The 25,711-nt window shown below is 43.0% G+C and overlaps 1 protein-coding gene across 6 annotated transcripts in view; it reads right to left on the bottom strand.

Annotated features, from left to right (window-relative positions):
- Positions 1–25,711, bottom strand: part of NBEAL1 (neurobeachin like 1) — a 142,506-nt gene that overhangs the window by 33,340 nt on the left and 83,455 nt on the right. For all 6 annotated transcript variants that reach the window (XR_013814091.1, XM_079782313.1, XM_079782312.1 and 3 more), the window contains 9 exons: positions 22,873–22,997; positions 21,817–21,943; positions 20,007–20,155; positions 19,277–19,410; positions 18,215–18,316; positions 16,597–16,692; positions 15,860–15,984; positions 13,068–13,208; positions 1,443–1,573 (listed from right to left, as the gene is read on the bottom strand). Coding sequence is in view for 5 of the 6 variants with exons in the window: in XM_079782313.1 (XP_079638439.1) it covers positions 1,443–1,573; positions 13,068–13,208; positions 15,860–15,984; positions 16,597–16,692; positions 18,215–18,316; positions 19,277–19,410; positions 20,007–20,155; positions 21,817–21,943; positions 22,873–22,997 (1,130 nt within the window). In the remaining variant the exon portion in view is untranslated. The remainder of the gene's footprint in view (positions 1–1,442; positions 1,574–13,067; positions 13,209–15,859; positions 15,985–16,596; positions 16,693–18,214; positions 18,317–19,276; positions 19,411–20,006; positions 20,156–21,816; positions 21,944–22,872; positions 22,998–25,711) is intronic.

Here is a 25,711-nt window from a genome sequence, read left to right as displayed (position 1 = left end):
TGTAACCATGAGAGGAACTAGCCAAGGACAAAGCCAAAACACTTAGAATAGCAGAGTGAAATACAGAAAGAACTTTGCTTAAATGATATTGTTAAGCCACCTGAAACTACCATACCTCAGGGTTTTTATGAGGGATAATACTAAAATTTTCTGAATCACACAATTATGAGTTGTTTTTACCAATATTTATTTTACTAATGTAATAGTTGTTGGCATTTTAACTAATATACTTTGCTTTCTCCCAACTAGCTCATTTCAAACAAAGAGGCAATGTATAGTTAGAAATGGCTCTGGTGAATGTTAGAAATTGTCAAACTAAGAGAACTTTAAATTCTGCATTCAAATTTAATCTGCTCATCCCACCTATCCCAGATACTCTGCTTTAGGAGACTCCAGTCCTATGACTGACTAAGAATGTATAGGATCAGACTCTTGTCAATAGATTCACTTGATTTTCTTAAAGTGACCAATTCTAACTGTCTTACTGAGAATAAGATGCCCTGCCTCCAAACAACTGTCGCAGTGTGCATGACCACAGGACATAAGGCCCTGAATATGTTGTCCCTGGCCTGACAAATAATCCTACTGTGCAAGCAAAGGGTCAAACATTAACATTATATGCTAGGAAAAAGAAGTTGGTGATGGTTCTTTGACACTGTGAAATTTCCTGAAAGAACAACAGTAGTAACAATCTTGCTCATTTCCTTATCTATGCTTAAACTAAGTCTAAAATTACCTCATAGAAAAAGTATTTGGATATTTTAAAAGACTGTATTTAGCTCCGTGATTCTCTCCTTCAAAAACATACTGATTTTTCAAATACTGTGACAACTAATGCTGTCATTCTTTTCAGTTTGCCTCCTGTCTTCTGCTCTAAATCAGGAATCAGCTAACCTTTTAAATAAAGGTTCAAATAATAAATATTTTTGGCTTTGTGATCCCTATGGCCTCTGTTGCAATTACTCAAATCTGCTCTTTTACTATGAAAGCAGCCATAGTCTGTATATATAAATGAATTGGCTGGCTGTGTTCCAGCAAAATTTTATTTATAAACACATTTGCCCATGGATTTGGCCTATGGGCTGTAGTTTGCTAATCCCTGGTCTAAATCCTCATTTTATCTAACTCAAACATTTTTAACCAAATTGCTATATGGCTGAAATAGCATATGCTCATTTTTGCTTCTCTAATGAACACTGTACTCTGACAAATTCTCTTATCAATTCAAATTTTACCCATTTATCTTACTTAACTATACCACTTCCCTGGAAGGTAAGACGAGTACCCTGGCATCAGTAAGCCCTGTGACTGAGTAATACAAAGGCAGAATGAATCTTAACTAATCAATAGAACATCACAAAAATGTTCTGAAAGATATTTTTCAGGATCCTCCATTGGGACCTAAAGTATTATATTCAAATTTTTAATCTCCTATTTCTTACGATTTTGATTTTCCAAGAACTCTGGGAAATAGAAGAATTCAGGAATAAGTTCCTTCACATCATTTGGATTGTCCATGAGAGCCTGCCAGGTAGCAGGGATGGAATGGAATTGTCGATCTGCACAATCAAACCTGCACGCGGAGATTGAAAAGAGAAAGGTGAATGCTGAATGAGAACAAAAGGCATGAAACAAACCTTTAAAATCCCTTTAAAAGTTTCCTCATGATTAGTTTCTCTTTTCTTAACATTTCTCCTTTAAGTCTAAAAACACAATTTGCTCTCCTTCTTATGACTATCTGTCATACTGTGTTGTCAGGAACTAAATACTACCATAGCAATCACTAGTATCATCTTAGTTAAAACAGATAAAACCCAATCACAATGGGAAATTTTAAAAATTAAATATAAACGTAAGACACCTTAAAAATGGCACTCCCCCCCCCCCCCCCCCCCAATTACAGTTTACATTCAATACAACTTTGTACCAGTTTCATGTGTACAGCTTAGTGGTCAATCATATATTGAAAGTGCTCCACTGTTATCCCAGCACCTGGCTGGCACCATACATAGTCACCACAGCATCACTGACTATATTTGCTGTACTTTATGTCCCCATGTCTATTATATAACTATCCATTTGTACTTCTTAATCCCTTTGAAAAAGACATAATTTTTGCTGAGTAAAACCTATTACAGAAAGTGAATAAATGTTATTTGGATATTTTTAGATTACAGTTTAAATATCAAAGTATTATAGTATTAATATATGTGGTTAATACATCTATCAGAATGCTGCTGACTTAACCATTGATACATAGCTTTACAAGCTCTTCTACTAAAAACCAGAGGGTGATTTAGGAAAACAGCTCTTATATATACTATTATTTTAACATTATTTTTAAGTTCCATCATGGCTCTATGGTAGTTGAAAGAAGCCCAAGTGGCCATGCTACAATTTTATTATGCTTTATCTAATCACAAAAAGTGTAACCTCCTTCTGTTTCATCAACTTTAATATTGTTTTCCTGGATTTATTTAATTTTTAAAATATATTTTGATTTTTTACAGAGAGGAATAGAGAGTTAGAAACATCGATGAGAGAGAAACATCGATCAGCTGCCTCCTACACACACCCCACTGGGGATGTGCCCACAACCAAGGTACATGCCCTTGACCGGAATCAAACCTGGGACCCTTCAGTCCTCAGGCCGACACTCTATCCACTGAGCCAAAACAGCTAGGGCTTCCTGGATTTATTAAATTACTTAATAAGTGACACTGATGACTAATTTGACTGTTTTTATGCCTAACAATCTTAGATTGAGGCTAAGCTAAACTTAGCAGAACTCTAAATTTAATTATTGTCAATGACTGGGTCATTAATAAAGTCTAATGATGGTGTTTCCAAACTCCAGGAGAGGTACAGCTTTAATGGTAGAATTTTTTTGTTTGTGTGGGAGAGAACAGCTTTATTGAGATGTAATTAACATATAATGCACTCTTCTTGTGTAGAAAATTCAATAGTTTATGGTTTTTAGTATATTCACAGAGTTGTGCGTCCACCACCACAATCAAGTTTAGACATTTTCATCACTCCAAAAAGAAACTTATATCTACTAGCAGTCACTCTTCAATAACCCTACATCTACCCCTAATCTATTTTCTGTCACTATGAATTTGCCTATTTTAGACATCTCATATAAACCATACTAGAGGAAGGAACCAAGATGGCAGCAAAGTTAAACAACTGAACTGCCGCCGTGCACAACAATTTCAAAAATACAACTAAAAGACAAAGCGTCTACCACCCAGAACCACAGGAAAGCTGGCTGAATGGTAGATTTACAACTAAGAAGGAAAAAGAAAGAACAAATGCGGAAGGGCTGAGGTGCGGAGGCGCATGAATCAGGCTGGTGGCGGGAGACGGGACGCGCGGCTTTTTTTCCAACCTGAAGGGAGATAAGCTTCCGATCACTCTGAAATCCAGTTTCTGGGGACACGCGGGGGACCCAGACACCTACGGGGAGAAGCTGGACTCTTGGCCATCGTGTCGGAAAGTGAGAGTGACTTTCTTGCAGAGGTGCGCCCAGCAATCAGTGTTTACTGCGCTGGAGCACGGGACGCAGGGACTTGGAAACGGGAAAGGCAGAAAAGGCAGACTAGCAGCCATTGCTGTTTGCCACGCCCTAGCCTAGTGACACCCTGAGACCCTGCCCCACCCTGAGACCCGCCCCACACATTCTACAAACCCGCCCAGGCTCCAAACAGCAGCTTTTGCATATAAATGGCCTGCCCTGTGGCAGCTTAACCAAATAAACTGCAGCTCCAGTCAGACTGCTCCAAAACTACTCAAGCAAAGAGGAGAAAACTGCAGTTTTTGCTGTAACTCCTGCTGAGTAGCCTCAGACAGTAGCTGACCTGCACCCCATTGGAGATCCAAACACTAGTGTATCTAGTGGTCGGTGTGAGACGACACCAGATTTCAACCACTCGCATAAGGGACACATTCAAGAGGCAGACTCAGTGAGCGCCAAAGCCCTACTGGAACAAGTCCCGGCCCATAAACGTGTCTCCTGCACAGCAATTCTTCCTTTATAGACACAGTGGGTCCTCACAGCCAATTGGCCTGGAGGTCAATTCCTCCCAGTGACACCAACAACAATCAAGACTTAACTACAACAAGGCTGTACACACAGTCTAAAAAGGGGTGCACCAAGAGCGTCCACCTCAGGTAACTGGGAGGCTGACCCGTTGAACCAAGAGGACACAATAGGACACAAAGCTACCCTACCAACTCAGGGAAGCAGCAAAAATGAAAATGAAGAGGCAAGGAAGCAGATCCCAAACAAAAGAAATGGAGGAGAACAAATGACTGGACATAGAGTTCAAAACCACGGTTATAAGGTTTTTCAAGAATTTCATGGAAAAAGCCAATAAATTTAATGAGACCCTTGAGGATATGAAAAAGGTCCAACTAGAAATGAAACATACACTGACTGAAATAAAAAATATTATACTGAGACCCAGCAGCAGACTAGAGGAACGCAAGAATCAAGTCAATGATTTGGAATACAAAGAGGCAAAGAACACGCCTCCAGAAAAGCAAGAAGAGAAGAGAATTCAGAAAGTAGAAGATAGTGTAAGAAGCCTCTGGGACAACTTCAAGCGTACCAGCATCCGAATTTTTGGGGTGCCAGAAGAAGAGAGAGAGCAAGATGCTGAATATCTATTTGAAGAAATAATGACCGAAAACTTCCCCCACCTGGTAAAAGAAATAGACTTACAAGTCCAGGAAGCGCACAGAACCCCAAACAAAAGGAATCCAAAGAGGACCACACCAAGACACATCATAATTAAAATGCAAAGAGCAAAAGAAAAAGAGAGAATCTTACAAGCAGCAAGAAAAAAACAGTTAGTTACTTACAAGGGAACACCCATACGATTATCAGCTGATTTCTCAACAGAAACTATGCAGGCCAGACGGGAATGGCAAGAAATATTCAAAGTGATGAATAGCAAGAACCTACAACCAAGACTACTCTACCCAGCAAAGTTATCATTCAGCATTGAAGGGCAGATAAAGAGCTTCACAGATAAGAAAAAGCTAAAGGAGTTCATCACCACCAAACCAGTATTACATGAAATGCTGAAAGGTATTATTTAAAAGGAGGAAAAAGAAGAAAAAAGTAAAGATAAAAATTATGAACAACAAATACATACCTATCAACAAGTGAATCTAAAAGTCAAGTGAATTAAAAATCTGAAGAACAGAATAGACTGATGAACATAATAGAATCAGGGGCATAGGATGGGAGTGGATTGATATTCTCAGGGGAAGGGGGTGTCTGTGTGGGGGGTACGGGAAGAGACTGGACAATATCATATACTTATGGGTAAGGATAGCGAGGGGGGGAGGTAAGGGCAGAGGGAAGGGTGGGAACTGGGAGGAGGGGAGATATGGGGGGAAGGAGAAACAATAGTAATAATCTGAACAATAAAGATTTATTTAAAAATAAATAAATAAATAAATAAATAAATCATACTAGATGTGCCTTTGTGCCTGGCTTAATGTACTTAGCATACTGTTTTCATGGTTCATCCATGTGATAGCATGCATCAAGCTTTCATTCCTTTTATTCACTCATGGCCAAGTAATATTCCATTTATGGATATACCACATTTTATATATTCCTTTACCAGTTGATAGACATTTGGATGTTTCCATTTTAGGCTATTATAAGTAACTAGAGGCCAGGTGCATGAAATTCGTGTACAGGGGTGGGGGGTACCCCTCAGCCAAGCCTGCACCCTCTCCAATCTGGGACCCCTTGACGGATGTTCGACGGGCAGTCGGACATCCCTTCACAATCCAGGACTGCTGGCTCCCAACCGCTCACCTGCCTGCCTGCCTGATTGCTCCTAACCGCTTCTGCCTGCCAGCCTGATCACCCCTAACCACTCCCCTGCCAGCCTGATCGATGCCTAACTGCTCCCCTGCCTGCCCGATTGCCCCTAACTGTCCTCCCCTACAGGCCTGGTCGCCCCCAACTGCCCTCCCCTGCTGGCCATCTTGTGGCGGCCATCTTGTATCCACATGGGCGCGGCCATCTTATGTGTTGGAGTGATGGTCAATTTGCATATTACCTCTTTATTATATAGGATGTTGCTATGTACATTTGTGTATAAGTTTTTGCATAGACACATGTTTTCAATTATCCTATATAATAAAGAGGCAATATGCAAATTGACCCTCACGCCCTCACAAGATGGCTGCCTACGACCAGGCCGGCAGGGGTAGTGAGGGACGATCAAACGAATGAACAGCAGGCTGCAACGGGTGACCAGGCCGGCAGGGGGTTTAGTGAGGGTTGACCAAACGACTGAACAGCAGGCTTGGTGGGGCGACCAGGCCGGCAGGGAGGCAGTTGGGGGCGACCAGGCCAGCACGGGGGGGGGGGGCAGTTAGGGGCAACCAGGCCGGCATAGGGGGGCAGTTGGGGGACGACCAGGTCGGCAGGGGAGGCAGTAAGGGGTGACCAGGCCGGCGGGGAGGGGTGGGCAGTTAGGAGCAACCAGGCCAGCAGGAAGGGGACAGTGGGGGTGACCTGGCTGGCAGTGGGGGGCAGTTAGGGGCAACCAGGCTGGCGGGGGGGGGGGGGAAATTAGGGGCAATCAGGCTGGCACAAAGAGGCAGTGAGGGACGATCAGGCCTGCGGGGAGGGGGCGGGGGGGGGACAGTTAGGGGCGACCAGGCAGGCAGGCAGATGAGCGATTAGGAGCCAATGGTCCAGGATTGTGAGATGGATGTCCGAATGCAGGTTTAGGCCCAATTCCCGGGATCAGGCTTAAACCAGCAGTCGGACATCCCCCGCGGGGTTTCAGATTGGAGAGGGTGCAGGCTGGGCTGAGGAACACCCCCCCCATGCACGAATTTCGTGCACCAGGCCTCTAGTCTTGAGATAATTAGGAGTAGAATTGCTAGGTCATGTAGCAATTCTATGTTTAACCCTTTGAAGACTGTTTTCCACAGGGACCGCATCATTTTATATTCCCACCAGTAGTACATAAGAGTTCCAATTTCTCAGCATGCTAATTGACAATAGGTATTATCTGTCTTGATTATAGCCATCCTTGTGATATCTCAATTTGGTTTTGATTTAAATTTCCCTGATGACTAATGATTTTGTGTATCTTTTCATGTTTATTGTTCATTTGCATATCTTCCTTGGAAAAATTTCTATTCAGATCCTTTGTGTCCAGTAGTTAATTGGGTTGTCTCTTTATTATTGTATTGTACGGGTTCTCTATACTAGTATATTCTAGTTACAAGTCCCTTATCAGATATACAATTTGCAAATATTTTCTCCCACTAAATGGGCTATCTTTTCACTTTTTTAATGGTGTCCTTTGAAGCACAAACAGAATCTATTTTCAAAGCTTTGTAAAAAATAATTTATTTTTTTTTATTTTTTTTTTTTTTTAATTTCTTTATTGATTAAGGTGTCACATATTTGTCCTCATCCCCCCATTCCCATCCCACACCCCTCCCCTTGGATGCCCCAACCCTCTGTTGAACTTAAGCATTGGTTAGGCTCATATGCATGCACACAAGACCTTTGGTTGATCTCTCCCCCCTCCCCCCACCCTCCCCTATCCTCCCTCTGAGGCCCGATAGTCCGATCGATGCCTCCTTGTTTCTGGTTCTGTTCTTGTTCATCAGTCTATGTTGTTCATCATTTCCCCTAGATGAGCGAAATCATGTGTCACTAGAGATATACTTATAAGAATTGAATGTGCGACGAGCAATAATAGTTATGCTGACAGGCAAATGAATCAGTCTGTAGTGAGTTTCTTTCTGGACCAACAGTTCTTTTGAGACCCAATATCAATGTCCACCAGTTCCCTATGAGTACATGTCGGCACTGACCCCTCAGCTCTGGATGGTGGACAAATGGTGGTAATGCAGGTCCGACTCCCTCTGGTTTGGTCTCGGCCGGACCCAGGGGCACTGATTCACCCGGATCCAGGGGCCCACGGCCTCACCCGGACCCGGGGCCAGGCTCACCCGGATCCAGGGACCCACGGCCTCACCCGGACCCGGGGCCAGGCTCACCCGGATCCAGGGGCCCACGGCCTCACCCGGACCCGGGGCCAGGCTCACCCGGATCCAGGGGCCCACAGCCCCCCCCCGGACCCGGGGCCAGGCCCACCCGGATCCAGGGGCCCGCGGCCCCCCCCGGACCCGGGGCCAGGCCCACCCGGATCCAGGGGCCCGCGGCCCCCCCCGTACCCGGGGCCAGGCCCACCCGGATCCAGGGGCCCGCGGCCCCACCCGGACCCGGGGCCAGGCTCACCCGGATACAGGGGCCCGCGGCCTCACCCGGACCCGGGGCCAGGCCCACTGGGATCCAGGGGCCCGCGGCCTCACCCGGACCCGGGACCCAGGCTCACCCGGATCCAGGGGCCCGCGGCCTCACCCGGACCCGGGACCCAGGCTCACCCGGATCCAGGGGCCCACGGCCTCACCCGGACCCGGGGCCAGGCTCACCCGGATCCAGGGGCCCGCGGCCTCACCCGGACCCGGGACCCAGGCTCACCCGGATCCAGGGGCCCACGGCCTCACCCGGACCCGGGGCCAGGCTCACCCGGATCCAGGGGCCCACGGCCTCACCCGGACCCGGGGCCAGGCTCACCCGGACCCGGGACCCAAGCTCACCCGGATCCAGGGGCCCACGGCCTCACCCGGACCCGGGACCCAGGCTCACCCGGATCCAGGGGCCCGCGGCCTCGCCCGGACCCGGGGCCAGGCTCACCCGGATCCAGGGGCCCGCGGCCTCGCCCGGACCCGGGGCCCAGGCTCACCCGGCTCCAGGGGCCCGCGGCCTCACCCGGACCCGGGACCCAGGCTCACCCGGATCCAGGGGCCCGCGGCCTCGCCCGGACCCGGGGCCAGGCTCACCCGGATCCAGGGGCCCGCGGCCTCGCCCGGACCCGGGGCCCAGGCTCACCCGGCTCCAGGGGCCCGCGGCCTCGCCCCGACCCGGGGCCCAGGCTCACCCGGCTCCAGGGGCCCGGGGCCCAGGCTCATCCGGCTCCAGGGGCCCGCGGCCTCGCCCGGACCCGGGGCCCAGGCTCACCCGGCTCCAGGGGCCCGCGGCCTCGCCCGGACCCGGGGCCCAGGCTCACCCGGCTCCAGGGGCCCGCGGCCTCGCCCGGACCCGGGGCCCAGGCTCACCTGGCTCCAGGGGCCCGCGGCCTCGCCCGGACACGGGGCCCAGGCTCACCCGGCTCCAGGGGCCCGGGGCCCAGGCTCACCCGGCTCCAGGGGCCCGCGGCCTCGCCCGGACCCGGGGCCCAGGCTCACCCGGCTCCAGGGGCCCACGGCCTCACCCGGACCCGGGGCCAGGCTCACCCGGATCCAGGGGCCCGCGGCCTCACCCGGACCCGGGACCCAGGCTCACCCGGATCCAGGGGCCCGCGGCCTCACCCGGACCCGGGGCCAGGCTCACCCGGATCCAGGAGCCCACGGCCTCACCCGGACCCGGGGCCAGGCTCACCCGGACCCGGGACCCAAGCTCACCCGGATCCAGGGGCCCACGGCCTCACCCGGACCCGGGACCCAGGCTCACCCGGATCCAGGGGCCCGCGGCCTCGCCCGGACCCGGGGCCCAGGCTCACCCGGCTCCAGGGGCCCGGGGCCCAGGCTCACCCGGCTCCAGGGGCCCGCGGCCTCGCCCGGACCCGGGGCCCAGGCTCACCCGGCTCCAGGGGCCCGCGGCCTCGCCCGGACCCGGGGCCCAGGCTCACCCGGCTCCAGGGGCCCGCGGCCTCGCCCGGACCCGGGGCCCAGGCTCACCCGGCTCCAGGGGCCCGCGGCCTCGCCCGGACCCGGGGCCCAGGCTTACCCGGCTCCAGGGGCCCGCGGCCTCGCCCGGACCGGGGACCCAGGCTCACCCGGATCCAGGGGCGCATGGCCTCCCCCGGACCCAGGGGCACGTGGCCTCACCCGGACCCGGGGCCCAGCCTCACCCTGACCCAGTTTCCAGCCTCACCCGGACCCAGGGGCACGCGGCTTCACCCGGATCCGGGACCCAGCGGAGTTTCGTCTTCTTGATCCCAATTCCTGTTGGTCAATTCCCTCTCAGCAATTCCTTCGGCCATTTTCTCAGAGTTCCAGGGCAGCCACCGCAGAACTCGTTGGGCGGCGGGCTCGGCAAAGCTCCGGTGTGCCCGGTGCACGGCGGCGGGCTGGTCCGGGGTGGCTGCGTCGGCCCTTGGGTCTGCAGCGGTGGCCGGTCGCCGAGCGTGCGCACCTGGCCGCTTCCGGGGCGTTGAGATTCTTGAAGGACTCGGAGGTCAGCAAGCGCGTAGTCTCCCGCCCCATGTCTCCCAGGGGCTCGTCTGTCCGTGCTCGGCAGCGAGTGAAGCCTTCCCCTCAGCCGGAGACCGCTGGGGGAACTGCGCCGAGCACGTTCCAGGCCGCCATTGTGTCGCCTGAGCCGTAGTTTTTAAAGTGTGGTCTTTGGGTCACCTGCATCAGCTTCATCCCGCGTACCCCTCTCTTATATTCTAGTTGTATAGCATCCGCTCAGTTAGCCCTCCGGTGGTTCTGGATGGTGTCCGCTCCGCTCTCCCGTTGTAGTCTCAAAACCGTTGTGGTAGGCAGCAATCAGGCTTCTGCCCTATGCCTCCATCTTGGTCCTTGTTTGTATAGTTAAGTCTTGATTGTTGTTGGTGTCACTGGGAGGAATTGTCCTCCAGGCCTATTGGCCGTGCGGACCCTCTGTGTCTATAAAGGAAGAGTTGCTGTGCGGGAGACACGCCTATGTGCCGGGTCTTGGTGCAGCAAGGCTTCGGCGCTCACTGCGTCTGCCTCTTGAATGTGTCCCTTATGGGAGTGGTCGAAATCTGATGTCATCTCACACCGACCACTAGATGCCTTCGTTTCTGGGTCTCCAATGGAGTGTAGGTCAGCTACTGCCTGTGGCCCCTCAGCAGGAATTACAGCATCCCTTATATTCGTGACCTGTTTCGGTGTCTTCCCCTTTTGGCTGCCTCCCTATCGCTCAGCTTCCCCAATCTCCCTAGGTGGTCGCTCTTGATACCCCCCTTTGTGGGCTGAGTGCAAAGTCTTGGTGTTGTTAAGCCTTGATTGCTGTTGGTACACTGGGAGGATGTGACCTCCAGTCCAATTGGCTGTGAGGATCAGCTGTGTCTATGCCGGGAGACAGCCCCATTCAACTAGACTTGCAAAATTGTAAAAGCCTCTGTGTTCAGCTTGGATGGGGCGGAGTTACAGGGCGGAGCCTACCGCCTTGGCTTCCCGTCAGCCCCGCCCTATGAGGTTCCTGTGTCTCAGTGTCCCTCTGTACTCCCAGCAAACACCTCTGAGAGAAAAGCGCCCTGGAGTTTCGCGCGCTGCCAAACAGTCTAGTTTCTCCCCCAATGAATCTGGATTCCCAGATTCTCTCCCGGAACTGGGTTTCCGTGTAGTCAGAATTGGGGCTCACCTCAGTCTGGCGCTTTTGTCTCCTTCCCTCCAGGGCGACTCAGCGGCACAGTCAACAGCCCATCCTCCGCGCACAATCCTGTGTGCGCCTCCGGTGCTCTGTTCTTCGCCGCCTCTCTGCATCTCTGCCTTACAGCCCAGCTTTCCCCAGTATGAGCATGGCTTCCCCGGGTCTTTCCCGGAACTGGGGTTCAGTGCAGTTGGAACTGGGGGTTCAGCACAGTCCGGAGCTTTTGTCTCCTTCCCGCTAGGGCAATCCAGCGGCACAGGCAACAGACCCTCCTCTGCGCACATTCCCGTGCGCGGCTCCGGCGCAGCTCCTCTGTGTCTCTGTCCCACAGCCCAGACTCCCCCAGCCTGAGCCCGGCTTCCCAGGGTTTCGCCGGGCACTGGGGTTCAGTGCAGTCGGAGCTGGGGTTCAGCACAATCTGGCGCTTTTATCTCCTTCCCGCCAGAGAACGCCAGCCAGGCGGCCAGCCGCCCCTTCCTCTCCGGCTCCGTCTTCCCCGCTCGCGCGCGGGCTCGTGTCTCCGCCCGTGTCTCCATACCTCAAGCTTTTACGGCTTCTCTGATTTTCCTTGTGGTTTTCTTTTTCCTTCTAATTGTGCGCATTTCAGTCAGCCAGCTTTCCTGTGGTTCTGGATGATGTCCGTTTTGACTTTTAGTTGTGTTTTTGATATTGTTGTGCCCGGCTGTAGGTTAGGTGTTTAACCTATGCCGCCATCTTGGTTTCTCCCAAAAATAATTTATTCATAAAATTAAAAGCTGAATAAAACCACAGTATACTTTACTGGAGGGGAAATTACTTGCTTATCATTATAAATGTAACATTTGGAGATTTCCAGTGATTCTGAGAACAGAGTTCTCTTCTTAAAAGCCAAGGCTTAATGTACTAAAATCGGAAATAAGGGACCAGGGTTAATTTTGAGAAATAAAAGCTACATGTAAAGACAGTAGAATAGGCAATGGTTACATAGCTCTTAATTGGGTAGGAAAGGCAAATGGTAATGTTAAAGAATTCGGCAACATGGAAGACAAAATGTGAATTAGGAGAGAACTACCTGGGGGATACACTGAGGAACTGAGGACTCAAAGAAGTTTGTTTCTTCAGGATCATTAGGAAAATGTGTAACATAGATACATTTTAAAACTAACAGGTAATACGAGACAAGGGCATACAGACCTGTTTGAGCTGCTACTAATAATGTAAGAGCCCTTTAGTCCTCCTTCTTTTTATTTATCTTGATTAATTAATATTTTTAGAAGGACTATGTAGGCATTGGTTAGGTTTTAATCTCTGGTAGATGATTTGGATCTAGTTCTAAATCAGTTTTAACTCTAAATCTATGGTAAATCTATAGTAAGAATCACAAAGGTGCACTGGGTAATAGTAAAAAAAAAAAAGGAATTCTCCTTAAAAGTCATTTGTGTAAGTCAATTGGAGTGATCCATTCTCAAACTAGTTTGGCTATTTATCTAGAAGCTACATGAATCAAAACTTAATAGAGGAGAATAAAAAAGATATGGCCCTATTATACAGTGCATGACATGAAGGCGAAGAGTTTTTAACAATAACGTGTAGTCTTAAGGAAATAGTGTATTTACCCAAAACATACCTTCCACTTTGAAGCTGGATGTGGAGAGTAGTGAATGGTTCTGTACGAATAAGATAGTGCATAACCCCAGCAGAATTTGAATAGTGAGTACCATAATGAAATTTATCAATAGTTCCCATAGGATCCTCAAAATTTTCATATCTAAAAAAAAAAAAAAAAAAGAAAGAAACTAAAGTTTTGTAGCCACAACAATAAAATTAAATTAGGAGATAAGGTTGTATTGCATTGTTGAAAACAGTTTTTAAGAAGTTCTTACTAATGTTTCATGATGTATGTATTCATATCAAGACACCATTTAATAAATAGAAAACGAATTTATTCAGTAATACTTTTTACTGAACAATGAAATATCACTAATACTGGATTCTGGAACAGTCCTGTATTATGCAATAATACATGTTCACTGTAGATAAATGAGAAAACACAGAGATAAAAAAAAACAAAAACCCAAGCTTAAAAATAAACTATTATATGAACATTTTTGTGAATATCAGTCCATCCTTAATGTATAAGTCAATACACAACTATATTTTAACATAAAAGTCCTATACATAATATATTGTTTATACTTATCATCATTTAACAGTTTTCTATTAGTATCTTTCCAAATGACTAAGTAGCCTATTTTTAATAGGTATTTATGTGGTATTTATAACAGGTACACATATGGATATATGACAATTTATAACTATTTCTTACTTTTAGATATTTAGGTTGTTTGTGTTGTGTGTTTTTTGCTATTGTAAGAAATGTGATAATTAGACATTCTATTGGGGCCAAGGTAATAGAAGAAACATGGAGAATCAGTCAAGAATTATGGAAATGGCCCTAACCGGTTTGGTTCAGTGGATAGAGCGTCAGCCTGCGAACTGAATGGTCCCAGGTTTGATTCCGGTCAAGGGCATGTACCTTGGTTGTGGGCACATCTCCAGTAGGAGGTGTGCAGGAGGCAGCTGATGGATGTTTCTCTCCCATCAATGTTTCTAACTCTCTATCCCTCTCCCTTCCTCTCTGTAAAAAAAATATATATTAAAAAAAGAAAAAGAAAAAGAATTATGGAAATGAATGCCTAAAAATCTAAAAGAGAAAAAGATGAAGGAAATAGTGGACAGGAGGAAGGCCCCAACCAGATCATTACAGAAGGACATATAGTGATTCTACAAGCACTATCACTAATACTTATTCCCACCACTGATACTTATGTACATAAGAGCAGTACATAGGTGTAATTGTTTTGAATGGTTTTGAATGGTGATATCTCAATTGGTGGGTATAAAATTTAAATATGAGTGAACAGTTTATTTGAAGCAACAGACACAAATTTTTCAACCAAAATACTAATAAGTTCCTCAAGCTGAAACCAATTTCTTTTATATTGAAATCATTAATATTCAGGGGAATAAAAAATAAGTTTTCAGGTCAAAGTCATTTGTAACTATGCAAAAAAATATACTATTGAAATTTAAAATAACTTGTACCTTTGATTATCAATAAGTTATTTATATGATAAGTATTTCCTGTGGCATAGTATTAAAAATAAACCTTTCATTTTATTATTGTCAGAAAAAAAATGTTTGACTAATAGCACTAAGGTAATACATACACTGTCAAATTCCACTAGTGAATCAAATCAAATATTAAACACTACAAAAAGTCCTGAGGAAGATTTGCAAATAAAAGAATAAAGAAAGAATGTACCATCTATTCCCAAATAAATCTACAACTAAGTTTGTTGGCAAAACAGTTCGGTCCTTATTATTAGAAGTCATAACTGACAAGTCATCCACAAGTTCACATGGAGAAAAAGGGAATGAAAATTACTTTTACTTGTCTGCAGGTGGCTTTGAAAAAAAAAACAAAAACCTGAGACATTTATAGGGTAGATCATCTACATAATCTATATAATAAAAGCCTAAGCAACTGTTATGGCAGAACGAACAGAATGACTGGTCGCTATGATGCGCACTGACCACCAGGGGTAGATGCTCAACACAGGAGCTGCCCCGTGGTGGTCAGTACACTCCCACAGGGGGAGCAGCCACTTAGCCAGAAGCCAGGCTCACGGCTGGTGAGTGCAGTGGCAGTGCAGGAGCCTCACCCACCTCCGCTGCAGCGCTGAGGAGAAGCGAGCTGAGCAGTAAGGAGTGAGGGATCCCGGATTGCAAGAGGGATGTCCGACTGCTGGCTTAGCCCCGGGTTGGGCCTAAGCCAGCAGTCGGACATCCCCTGAGAGGTCCTGGACTGCGAGAGAGCGCAGGCCAGGCTGAGGGACCTCCCCCCCACCCCCAGTGCATGAATTTTATGCACCAGGCCTCTAGTAAATATATAAAATTATAAAAGATTTTCTAACTAAAATGGCACTTTTAAAATGTCCACACATTTCACTGTTCTTCACTCAAAATATTTGTGAATAACAGGTTAGCATTATTAATTTTATATCTACTAAAATATTACCTTAGATGCATATTTTTACATGTTAGATTAGCAAGTTAAGTCTACAATACCTGGGAAGAAAAATTTCAAGAACTTATTACCCTTTTGTACATACTTATTACAAAGTGAAAGGAAATTGTAAGTAGTATTAATTTAAATCTGGCAAAGGGGAAATAGCCTATAGTTAAGATACTTAAAGGACAACTGATACATTTTCAAGAAAACTTATTGAAGGAATTATCAGACTGACTAGCAAAAGTAGTTGTGCATTTCAATAGAGTAACACTTGGTTGGCCATAGAAATAAACAAAAATTCAAACAACCAATGGGTATCTTTCAAAATGATAAAAGGCACTTACTTTTCTCGCATGACTTTGGCATTTTTATCATTAACTACCCCAATTGGTTTGGAAAGATCTCGAAATACAGATGGGTTATTAAAATCCAACTCTTCTGAAGTATAATCTTGTAAAATCCAGGGGAACTAAGAAACACAATTTACAATTTAGACATCCCTTCCTAGAGAAGCTACTATCTCCATATCGAACATCAAATGCTTACCTAAAAGCAAAAAAGAATAGTCTTTAAAAATTCTTTACCTATTGCAAATGTTCATCTTTATTTCAATAACCAGAAGTATCATTTCCTATAATTCCACTGGGATATTTTCAATGAAGCGAAAAAAAAAAAAGGCCTTTATTTTTCAATTATTTGTTATGGTTATGTAATTCTTGAAAATAGCAGGTTAGAAAATTTACAGAAAGGCAAAAAACATTTTACATCTCTTTAAAAATAAAAAATAGCCTAACCGGTTTGGCTCAGTGGATAGAGCATCGGCCTGCGGACTCAAGGGTCCCAGGTTTGATTCTGGTCAAGGGCATGTACCTTGGTTGCAGGCTCATACCCGGTGGGGAGTGTGCAGGAGGCAGCTGATCAATGTTTCTAACTCTCTATCCCTCTCCCTTCCTCTCTGTAAAAAATCAATAAAAATATATTTTTAAAAAATAAATAAATAAAAATAAAAAATAACTGTCATATGCATATATTTTGTATACTATAAAACTGAAAGGCAATTTTATATATATATAAAACTTACCACAGGATACTGTGCAAGGTCATTATAGGTTCGCCCTGCCATTGTATTTATTTGAATAAGGTAGTCAAAATTTGATATCTCTCTATTCACCCATTTCTAGACAGCACAAAAAAGAAGACCAAAATTAATCTATGTGTCTTAGAAATCAGTATCTATTAACGATTACTAACAATCTTTTTTTCTCATCTCTATCATCTTTCTGATAAAAGGAATGGGGCTTCAAAAAAGGCGTAATAGATACATAAAATCAATTTTTTTTTCTAAATTCACTTTCTTTTTAAAATTGGCCTCTAGAAAAGGAACAGAAATTTCCACATAAATTTTATACTGCAATCTAAAAGGTCTTCATACAAATTCTTTATTTCAATTAAATATTTTATTGGTTATCTTAAAATTTTTTAAATTGTAAAAGTTTGCTATAAATGAAATTTTCATATATACACATAGTTTTAAAAATTACCTTAATATACTAGAATGATCTACAAATTTTATATGAGCATTACATTAACCTCAGAAAACTGTCTTTATAGAGCAATGGTGGAAGGATTTTGCTACACATTGGATACAAAATTTTTTGAAGAAAGACAATCATATTTTTTTTTCTTTTACCACCTTATTGTACCTAGCCTACTAATATTACTCTACACAGTGTGGGCATGCTAGAGAATTTTGCTGACAGACTAACATTCAAGGTATGTAACTTATGAGAAATGGTGAGAAATTAATCTATGTATACAGATTTTATTAAAAGCCCAACAATAATTGTTTTTAGGTGCCAATTTGAGAAATTAGTAATTTAATTAATAAAGTTTACTCCACAGAAAACAGAGACTGTATTTTATTACATAAAGCTTATTCCATTAGCAACAGAAAAGAAATGGCTGATGGCTTTTTGAACAACACTTAAGATTATGATTAAAGTACAGTATAGAAAATACAGTCAATAATATTGTAAAAATCATATAAGGTGTCAGGTGAGAACTAAAATTAGTAGGGGGATCACTTCCTAAATTATATAATTGTTTAACCACTATGCTGTACACCTGAACCCAATATAAAATAATACTAAATATGAACTGTAATTGAAAAATAAAATAAACTATTGCACATGTGGATGAAGGAGAGAGCCAGGGTCAGAGACCCTAATTAGGAAACTACTAACAGTTCTGCAAAAAACAATGGCCTTTCCTGGGATTTTGGCAGTACAGATTAAAGAGATGTTAGGAAATAAGTGAGGGTAAAATACACAAAAGCATTAGCTTTGGCTGTCAGAAGAATGATGCTTTTTTTAACCTTTTTCCCATGATGCCTTTTATATTTCCCCATTTTTTACCTCATACATGAATCACTTTTATTATTAAGGAAAAAACCATATTATTTTTTAAAAAGAGAAAATTAGTAAAAAAAAGAATTCATAAGATATGCTTATAAACTGAGTAGTATGAGAGCTGGAGGACAGGGCACTGTATGTGTGAGGGAAACAAAGATTCAAAGATAATTCAAAAGATCAATCTGAATGGAAGAACAGCAGTTATAATAATCAAAATAAAATAATCAGAAGAAGAAAGTTTTACTTTTATGCAAAACTCTTAGATGTAAAATGAACACCGTTTCCTACCTGTGTCAATCCAGATGCTTTGAATAACTCCTGTGGTGATCTAGTTCCATAACTATTTGGAGAATGAAATGACAACAGTCTGCTATATACTTTGTTTCTGACCTATTAAAAAAACAGCATTTTATAGCTTAAAAATTGATCAAGACAAACCAGGATTAAAGCTTTTGTAACAACTTTATTGAGATAATTCCTGTACCATAAAATTCACCATTTAAGTATACAAGTCAGTGGTCTAATTTGTACATTGAGTTGTGCATCCATCAGCAGTATCTATCTTAGAAACATTTTCATCATTCCCAAAAGAAACTTTACTCACTATCTATCACTCCCCAAGACAGACTTGAACATGAAACAATTTTATTAGGAGAGACGTCTGTGAGAGAGAGTGGAGAGAGAGCTTAGCAAGGTGGGGACAGATGTCAGAATGTGATGCAAGTCTGACTCCAAGAGAATGGTAGAGGGAAGAAAGGATGTGGCAAGTAATATGTCCAAGTTTACACAGCTAATGGTGGAGCAGATACTTGGACCCAGGGAACCTGGCTTCAGTGGCTGGTAATCTATTAATTATTTACACTGCTTAAGAATTTACTCTACTCCAGACTAAATACATACCCCATTATTGTTTAGTTGAACCCAACCTAATTGCATAAATCCAATCATATTATATATATTCCATATTATTTCACAATTGGATATCATGAGTTATGTATTGGCTAACACTCAATATTCTCCTACCTACTCATATATAAAAACTGAAAACAAGCACTCCCTATACACTCAAACATAAATCCCAACAAAAATTCATATACTGCCTAGTCTCCAAAGTACAGGGTGGGGCAAAAGTAGGTTTACATTTGTGAGTATGCAAAACATAGTGTTTATTCTTGTATTATTTATTTATTTTCCACATGAACAACTGTAAACTTACTTTTGCCCAACCCTGTACATCTAACATTTTGACTTGATGAAAGAATAGATTCCAAAGTTTCATTATAGCTCACTAACTGGAAAATTATTTCAAGCTAATACGTTGGGGCTTCCAAAAAGGTAGCATCTACATACCTCTTTTTTGAAGTTGAGAAAGTAGTTGGATTGGTCAACATGAAAAATCTCAATGGCTGACCTCCTTAAGTTGTAACGCCGCAGGTGAATCTCTCGAACTTGAGAATGAGGCCACTTGAAATCAAAGCCTACCCCTTAAAACAGAAGGAATCTTGTGACTAAGTACCATAAAAAGTTACTCATGCTATGCAGAAAATACCTCCTAGTTCCCAACAAAAGTAGCACTTAGGGAAAAGGAATTCAATTTCTATATCAAAACACTATTTGTTAAATTTATTGGACACTTAAATTGTTTCTTTTAAAACTATTTTTAAAATGCTATAGCTATTGTACTTCCTATTAGAATACAAAATAATTCTGAATATGATATCTTAGAAACATTTTTCTCTCTTTATGTTGACATTTTAGATTTAAATATCCTTTTATTTTCAGATAAAGGATTAGGTGAGAAGCCTACAGGAATGAGTGGACATACAAGTAAAATTATTATTATATTTTATAACTTAAGTTTATAGCAATCTCCTCAACCAAACCTTTTGAGAACATCGATAAAACAAAAGCATTCCCTTAAATACATTGTTGAATGTAAATTTAATCCCATATGACTCTCCATTTCTCCTTTTCATGATAGATTATAATTCCACAGTCCCATTTTTCTTTTCACATTAATGATTGATAAACTGAATACTTAATATTGAACAACAGAAATCATTCCCCCAGAACTCCTCACCATCTTCTTTTTCAATGCTGCCATCATAGAAGTAAATGTGTTGAGTAGTGATTTCTAATCTGCCAGGAATTACGTCAATTATTGTAATGAGTTCACAGTCTACTGAGAACACCAACTTTTCTTTTTGATCCTGTTCTTTATTCTCATCTCTGTAAAAACAAAAACCAATCAAAACTGACTTCACTCTAAGTAAGGTATGGAGGTTAGCAGTACATAGCATTATCTTGTTTCTTGTCAGGGGATACTATGATGATGATGATGCTCTAGTTTGATTTGCTCTTGGAAAGTCTCATTTCACAGCTTAAAAATCCACCATAATTAGCACTTCTAATAATAATTTATGAAACCACTAATGTTGTAATCCTTTATTCACAATATATTCTGTGGACCAATTCATGTCTCCCAAATATAACTAAAATGACATGGCCAGTACCTCTGCCATTAGTATCAAAGATTCACTGAATTTTGTTTTAATAGGTCATATACAATTAAAATGTAAAACATACTTTTTTGAAACTAGTAATGAGAATATTGGACAATATTTAAATATGAAGCAGAATATTTTAGTAGATAATGCAAAAACTATTGGATATTAATTTTATAAGACATGAGATTTATATTTGAATATGGTATTTTTTTATTTACACAAAATACATTGTTAAGAATTTATGCATTTCATATAAGTTCACAAATTTATTGGTATAAAGTGGTCATTAGCATTTCTTTTTAATAATTTTAATATTTGTAGTATTATCTCCTCTTTCATTGCTGATACTGGTAATTTATGTTGTTTTTCTTTCTTTCCTAACCAGTCTGGCTAGAGGTTTATTATTTTGTTATCTGTGTTTTAATAAAAAGCTTTAGCCCTAACTGATTTGACTCAGTGGATAGAGCACTGGCCCGTGGAATGAAGGGTCTCGGGTTGGATTCCGGTCAAGGGCATATACCTTGGTTGCAGGCTTGATGCCCGCCCTGGGCTGGGGTGCAATCCCTGGCCCAGGTTGGGGTGCGTGCAGGCGGCAACCAATCAATAATGTGTCTCTCACATTGATGTTTCTCTCTATATATTTCCCTCCCTCCCTTCCACTAGCTCTAAAAATCAATGGGAAAATATTCTCAGGTGAGAATTAACAACAAACGATGACAACAACAAAAATAACCAACTTTAGTTTTCTTTTATATTTTTTTGTTTTTTCTTTTCCATGAATTTCTGCTTTTATCTTTTTTTAAAAGATTTTTTTTTATTGATTTCCAAGAGGAAGGGAGAGGGAGAGGAGAGGGAGAGGGAGAAAGAAAGAAACATCAATGATAAGAGAGAATGATTGATCGCCTGCTTTCTGCACAGCCCAAACTGGGGATCATACCCACAACCTGGGCATATGCCCTGACTGGGAATCGAACTATGATCTCTTTGTTCATAGGTCAATGCTCAATCACGGAGCCACGCTGGCTGGCATCTGCTTTTATCTTTATAATTTCTTCCTTTTGCTTAAGAGTTATATTTCATGCTGTACCTTCCATCTAAGCACAGCTTTAGCTATAAACCATAAAATGGATATCATATTTCCATTTTCATTCAAATCAAATAGTTTCTAATTTCAAGGTCCAGCTTCAAGTTAACTCAGTTCTAAGAAGCCTTCCTCAATAATCTCAGTTAACACTGCTACACTCCTAACAGCTGATATAACGTTAACTGTTGGACCCTGAAAATGTATAGTATTAAAATTTCAAGCAAGTTATCTTCCACAATTTTATAATCCCATTTCTCAGAACAAAATAATTTTAAGTTATTTCAAATACATATACATACATATTTACTCTGGCTGTTATTTCTTCTTCAGAAAGATCTAACTTATCTTCCTCCATATCACTAACTTTTACTTGTTTCACTGCTTCCAAAAGCAATGAATCACTGGAAGGCTGTGAGGGTTGGACACCTGTTTAAAAACAAAATATCTATTAACCACAAAGCAAAAAAAAAATCATATTGTAGTTCTTTTGTAACTTCTGACTATTAATTATATGATAATGTGCATTACAAGTAAAGAAGGTACTTAAGCTCTCGATTAATTTTATGGCATCAACTCTACTGACAAATATATTAAGGAAACTTTTAAAAAATTTAAAAACTGATACTAATTTCATCTGTAACTTAGTCACTGGACACAAAAGAACACAATGGACACAATGGAACACAGGTAGCTATGTATACACACAACTGGCCAATGGCTCTTAATCTGTATTTTTGAGTATTTCACAGACCTCTCTTCAAAAGGGAGAAATGCCAAGTCAGAAGGTTAGAAAAGAATGGTTTCCTAAAGAATTATAGAATCTTTAAAGCAAGCATGTCACACTTGCAGCCCGCGAGCCATGCGTTTGACATGCTTGCTTTAAAGTCTGCTTCGAATTACTGCAAGGCTATGCATTTTTAAGAAAAAGACAATGGCCCAACTAAGACTCTAAGTATCTAGAATTCTGTAAGAACAGGTTATAAAAGAAAGCCCTAGCATTGCCAAGAATTTTAGATATATTTAACATTGGCCTCAGTCTTGGTAAGAAAAGTAAGAAGAAAGGACCACTGTTTCACTGTACCACAATGGATATTAGAGATAACACATTTCACATGAATGACAGTATAATTTTATGATTTTAAATTATTTTTTTGTTTGAAAAATTGCAATCAATTTAAATAGGAAGTCATGTTAGATTTAGGCCAACAGTAACAGAATTTAATACATATAACCACTCAAATATCAATTCTAAAATATCATCCTTCTTTCTCATGAGTAAACAATAAAAACAATAACGAACCACATCAACACCCTTACTATCTTCAACAAACAAATAAATAGCCACTGGAACTCACCTAGATTATCTCTCAAAGCACTAGCTTCATCGTGGGTTTTGAAATTATAGTTTGGCACCAACTTAAGTCTCATACGGGAATAATTTTCTACATTAGCTAGTTTCCAGTGAATTGGATTTTGTTTCCTATCAATATTCAAAATAAACACATAAAATTATTTAGTTTAAAGTTACAGACTGAAATAGAATAAAAAAGCATCAGGTACTTTACATGTGCTTAACACCATTTTATAAAAACATTCACATTCATTAACTTATTTGATCCAAAAACTACCCTGAGAGAAAACCAATGCATGTGTAACTACAGTTTATATATGAGGTATCTAAGGCAAGCTAACTTTTTTTGTGTGTGCCTAAAATGCCATGTGGTTTATAGGTAGCAGAAATAGTGTCTGAACATAAACCTTCATATGTATAACTTGATATGTTTTAATTCTTTCATGGTTATATGGAAGTTTTTAACTAGCTATACAAATTTATTCCAAATAAAGTTTTCAAAATAAAATAATTTTATTAAAAATAAAGTAATATAATTGCAAATGGATCAAACATCTAAATATGAGTTAAAACTCTTAGAAAAAAATATGGGGTAAATCTTCATGACCTTAAGAGTTGGAAATGGTTTCTTAGCTATGACATCAAAAACACAAGCAACAAAAGAAACAGACAAATTGGACTTCAAAATTCAAAACATTGTGCACTATCAAGAGGCCACTATCAAGAAAGTGAAAAGAGAGCCTAAATATTTACAAATTATCTACATATATATAAAAGCCTAAGCGACTGTTCAACCAGTAGCTATGCCATGCACTGACCACCAGGGGGCAGATGCTCAATGCACAGGCATGGAAACATGGAACAGACTGATGAATCTCAGAAGGGGAGAGGGGGGAGGGCGGGAAGAGATTAACCAAAGATCTTATATGCATATTAGTGGCCCAGTGCACAGATTCGTGCACCAGTGGGGTTCCTCAGCCTGGCCTCCTGGGCCCAGGTCAAAACCAGCAGTCCAACATCCCTTGAGGGGTCCCGGATTGCGAGAGGGTGCAGGCCAGGCTGAGGGACCCCACTGTTGCATGAATCTGTGCACTGGGCCTCGAGTACATCTAATAAGGGTCTATTATTGAGACTATAAAGACAACTCTTACAACTCAAGCACAAAAAGTCTAACAATAGAATAAAAAAATAGTCAAAGGACTTGAATAGAGATTTCTCCAAAGAAGATATATACAACTGGCCAACAAGTAGATGAAAAGATGCTCAATTGTCATTAGTCATTAGGTAAATGTCACATCATAAGGCATCACACTTCACACCTAATTGGATAATTATAATTAAAAAATTGAAAAACTGCAAGTGCTGGTAAGGTTGTGGAGAACTGGAATACTCAAGTATTGCTAATAGAAATGCAAAATGGTGCAGCTGCTAAAAACAATTTGGCGCCCTAGCTGGTTTGGCTCAGTGGATAGAGCATCGGCCTGGGGATAAAGAGGTAAGTACAACAGTCTTTGCTCTTAAGGAGCAAAGTTTGGAAGATAGACATATAAATTACACCACAATTCAGAAAGTAAAGAACTTCAATGGTAGTGATAAAAACCAATTCAGGTATGTGCCTTAATCATAATTATTTTTATCAATATTTGTACATGAGAGAACTGAGGCTGAAAATGGCTACTTTCCTGAGGTCATGTAGCTTATAAATGCCAGAGTTAGAACTTGCACCCAGGGCCTCTAACACTGGGATCCTATTTTTCTCTATTTTCTTTCTCGGGGACAAAAACTCTCATCCTGGGCATGCCTTGATTTCTGCTTCCAAACTGATACTAACTGTGGACTTCTTGCTTACTGCCCAAGTCTTTTGCTATTGGGCTACACCTTACCAACAAGACTTACAACATGTTGCTGGCATCTGTCAATGAATTGGCATGGTTCTTGATTCTCCTGAAACAACACAGCCAGTTGGTAGATTTCCCATGGCAGCTGGACATCCCAGTGGCTATTGCCATAGGGACCTTCTTTCTTATGCTAGAGCTCAGATGCAGGCTACATAATGGTTTCTTCTTCAGCACCATGCACAGAGGACAGCTCTAATAAAGTCTGCACTGGGAAATACCACTCAAGTGTTTTATCTGAAACTAGAGGCCCGGTGCACGGAATTCGTGCATGAGTAGGGTCCCTAGGTCTGGCTGGCAATCAGGGCCGATCGAGGCCTTCCGGCTGCCAGCCAGGGCCTCCCTTCCCCAGCTGCTGGCTGCCGGCCAGGGCCTCCCTTCCCCAGCTGCCAGCCAGGACCTTCCTTCATTCTGTGCCGCTGCCTGGTGGTCAGCACACGTCATAGCGAGCGATTGAACTCCCGGTCTCTCGGTCAAACTCCTGAGGGGACACTTTGCATGTTAGCTATATATATATATATATATATATATATATATATATATAGAGAGAGAGAGAGAGAGAGAGAGAGAGAGAGAGAGAGAGAGAAACTAGAGGCCTGGTGCACAAAAATCCGTGCACTCAGGGGAGTCCCTCAGCCCGGCCAGCGCCCTCTCACAGTCCGGGAGCCCTTAGGGACTGTCCTACTGACGGCCTCCCTCTGCAGGAGGTGACTGGGTGGACCGATCAGGGGACGGCACTGCCCCCATCAGCATGCCGCTGGCCTCCCTCTGCAGGAGGCAACCGGGCCAATCAGGGGAGGTGCCATCCCCATCACACCATTGCTGCCGCCACTACCAGCCTCCCTCTGAGGAAGGCGACTGGGCAGCCCATCAGGGGATGGTGCTGGCTGGCGCAGCCCTGCCCGCTCCCATCATGCCACCGCTGGTCTCTGATGCCTCCCCCCACCC

Source organism: Cnephaeus nilssonii, assembly GCF_951640355.1.
Source record: "Cnephaeus nilssonii genome assembly, chromosome: 10".
In the NCBI taxonomy this organism is placed as follows: domain Eukaryota; kingdom Metazoa; phylum Chordata; class Mammalia; order Chiroptera; family Vespertilionidae; genus Cnephaeus; species Cnephaeus nilssonii.
The sequence above is the reverse complement of the archived record's forward strand: the minus strand, read 5'-3'. Positions and strand labels throughout refer to the sequence as shown.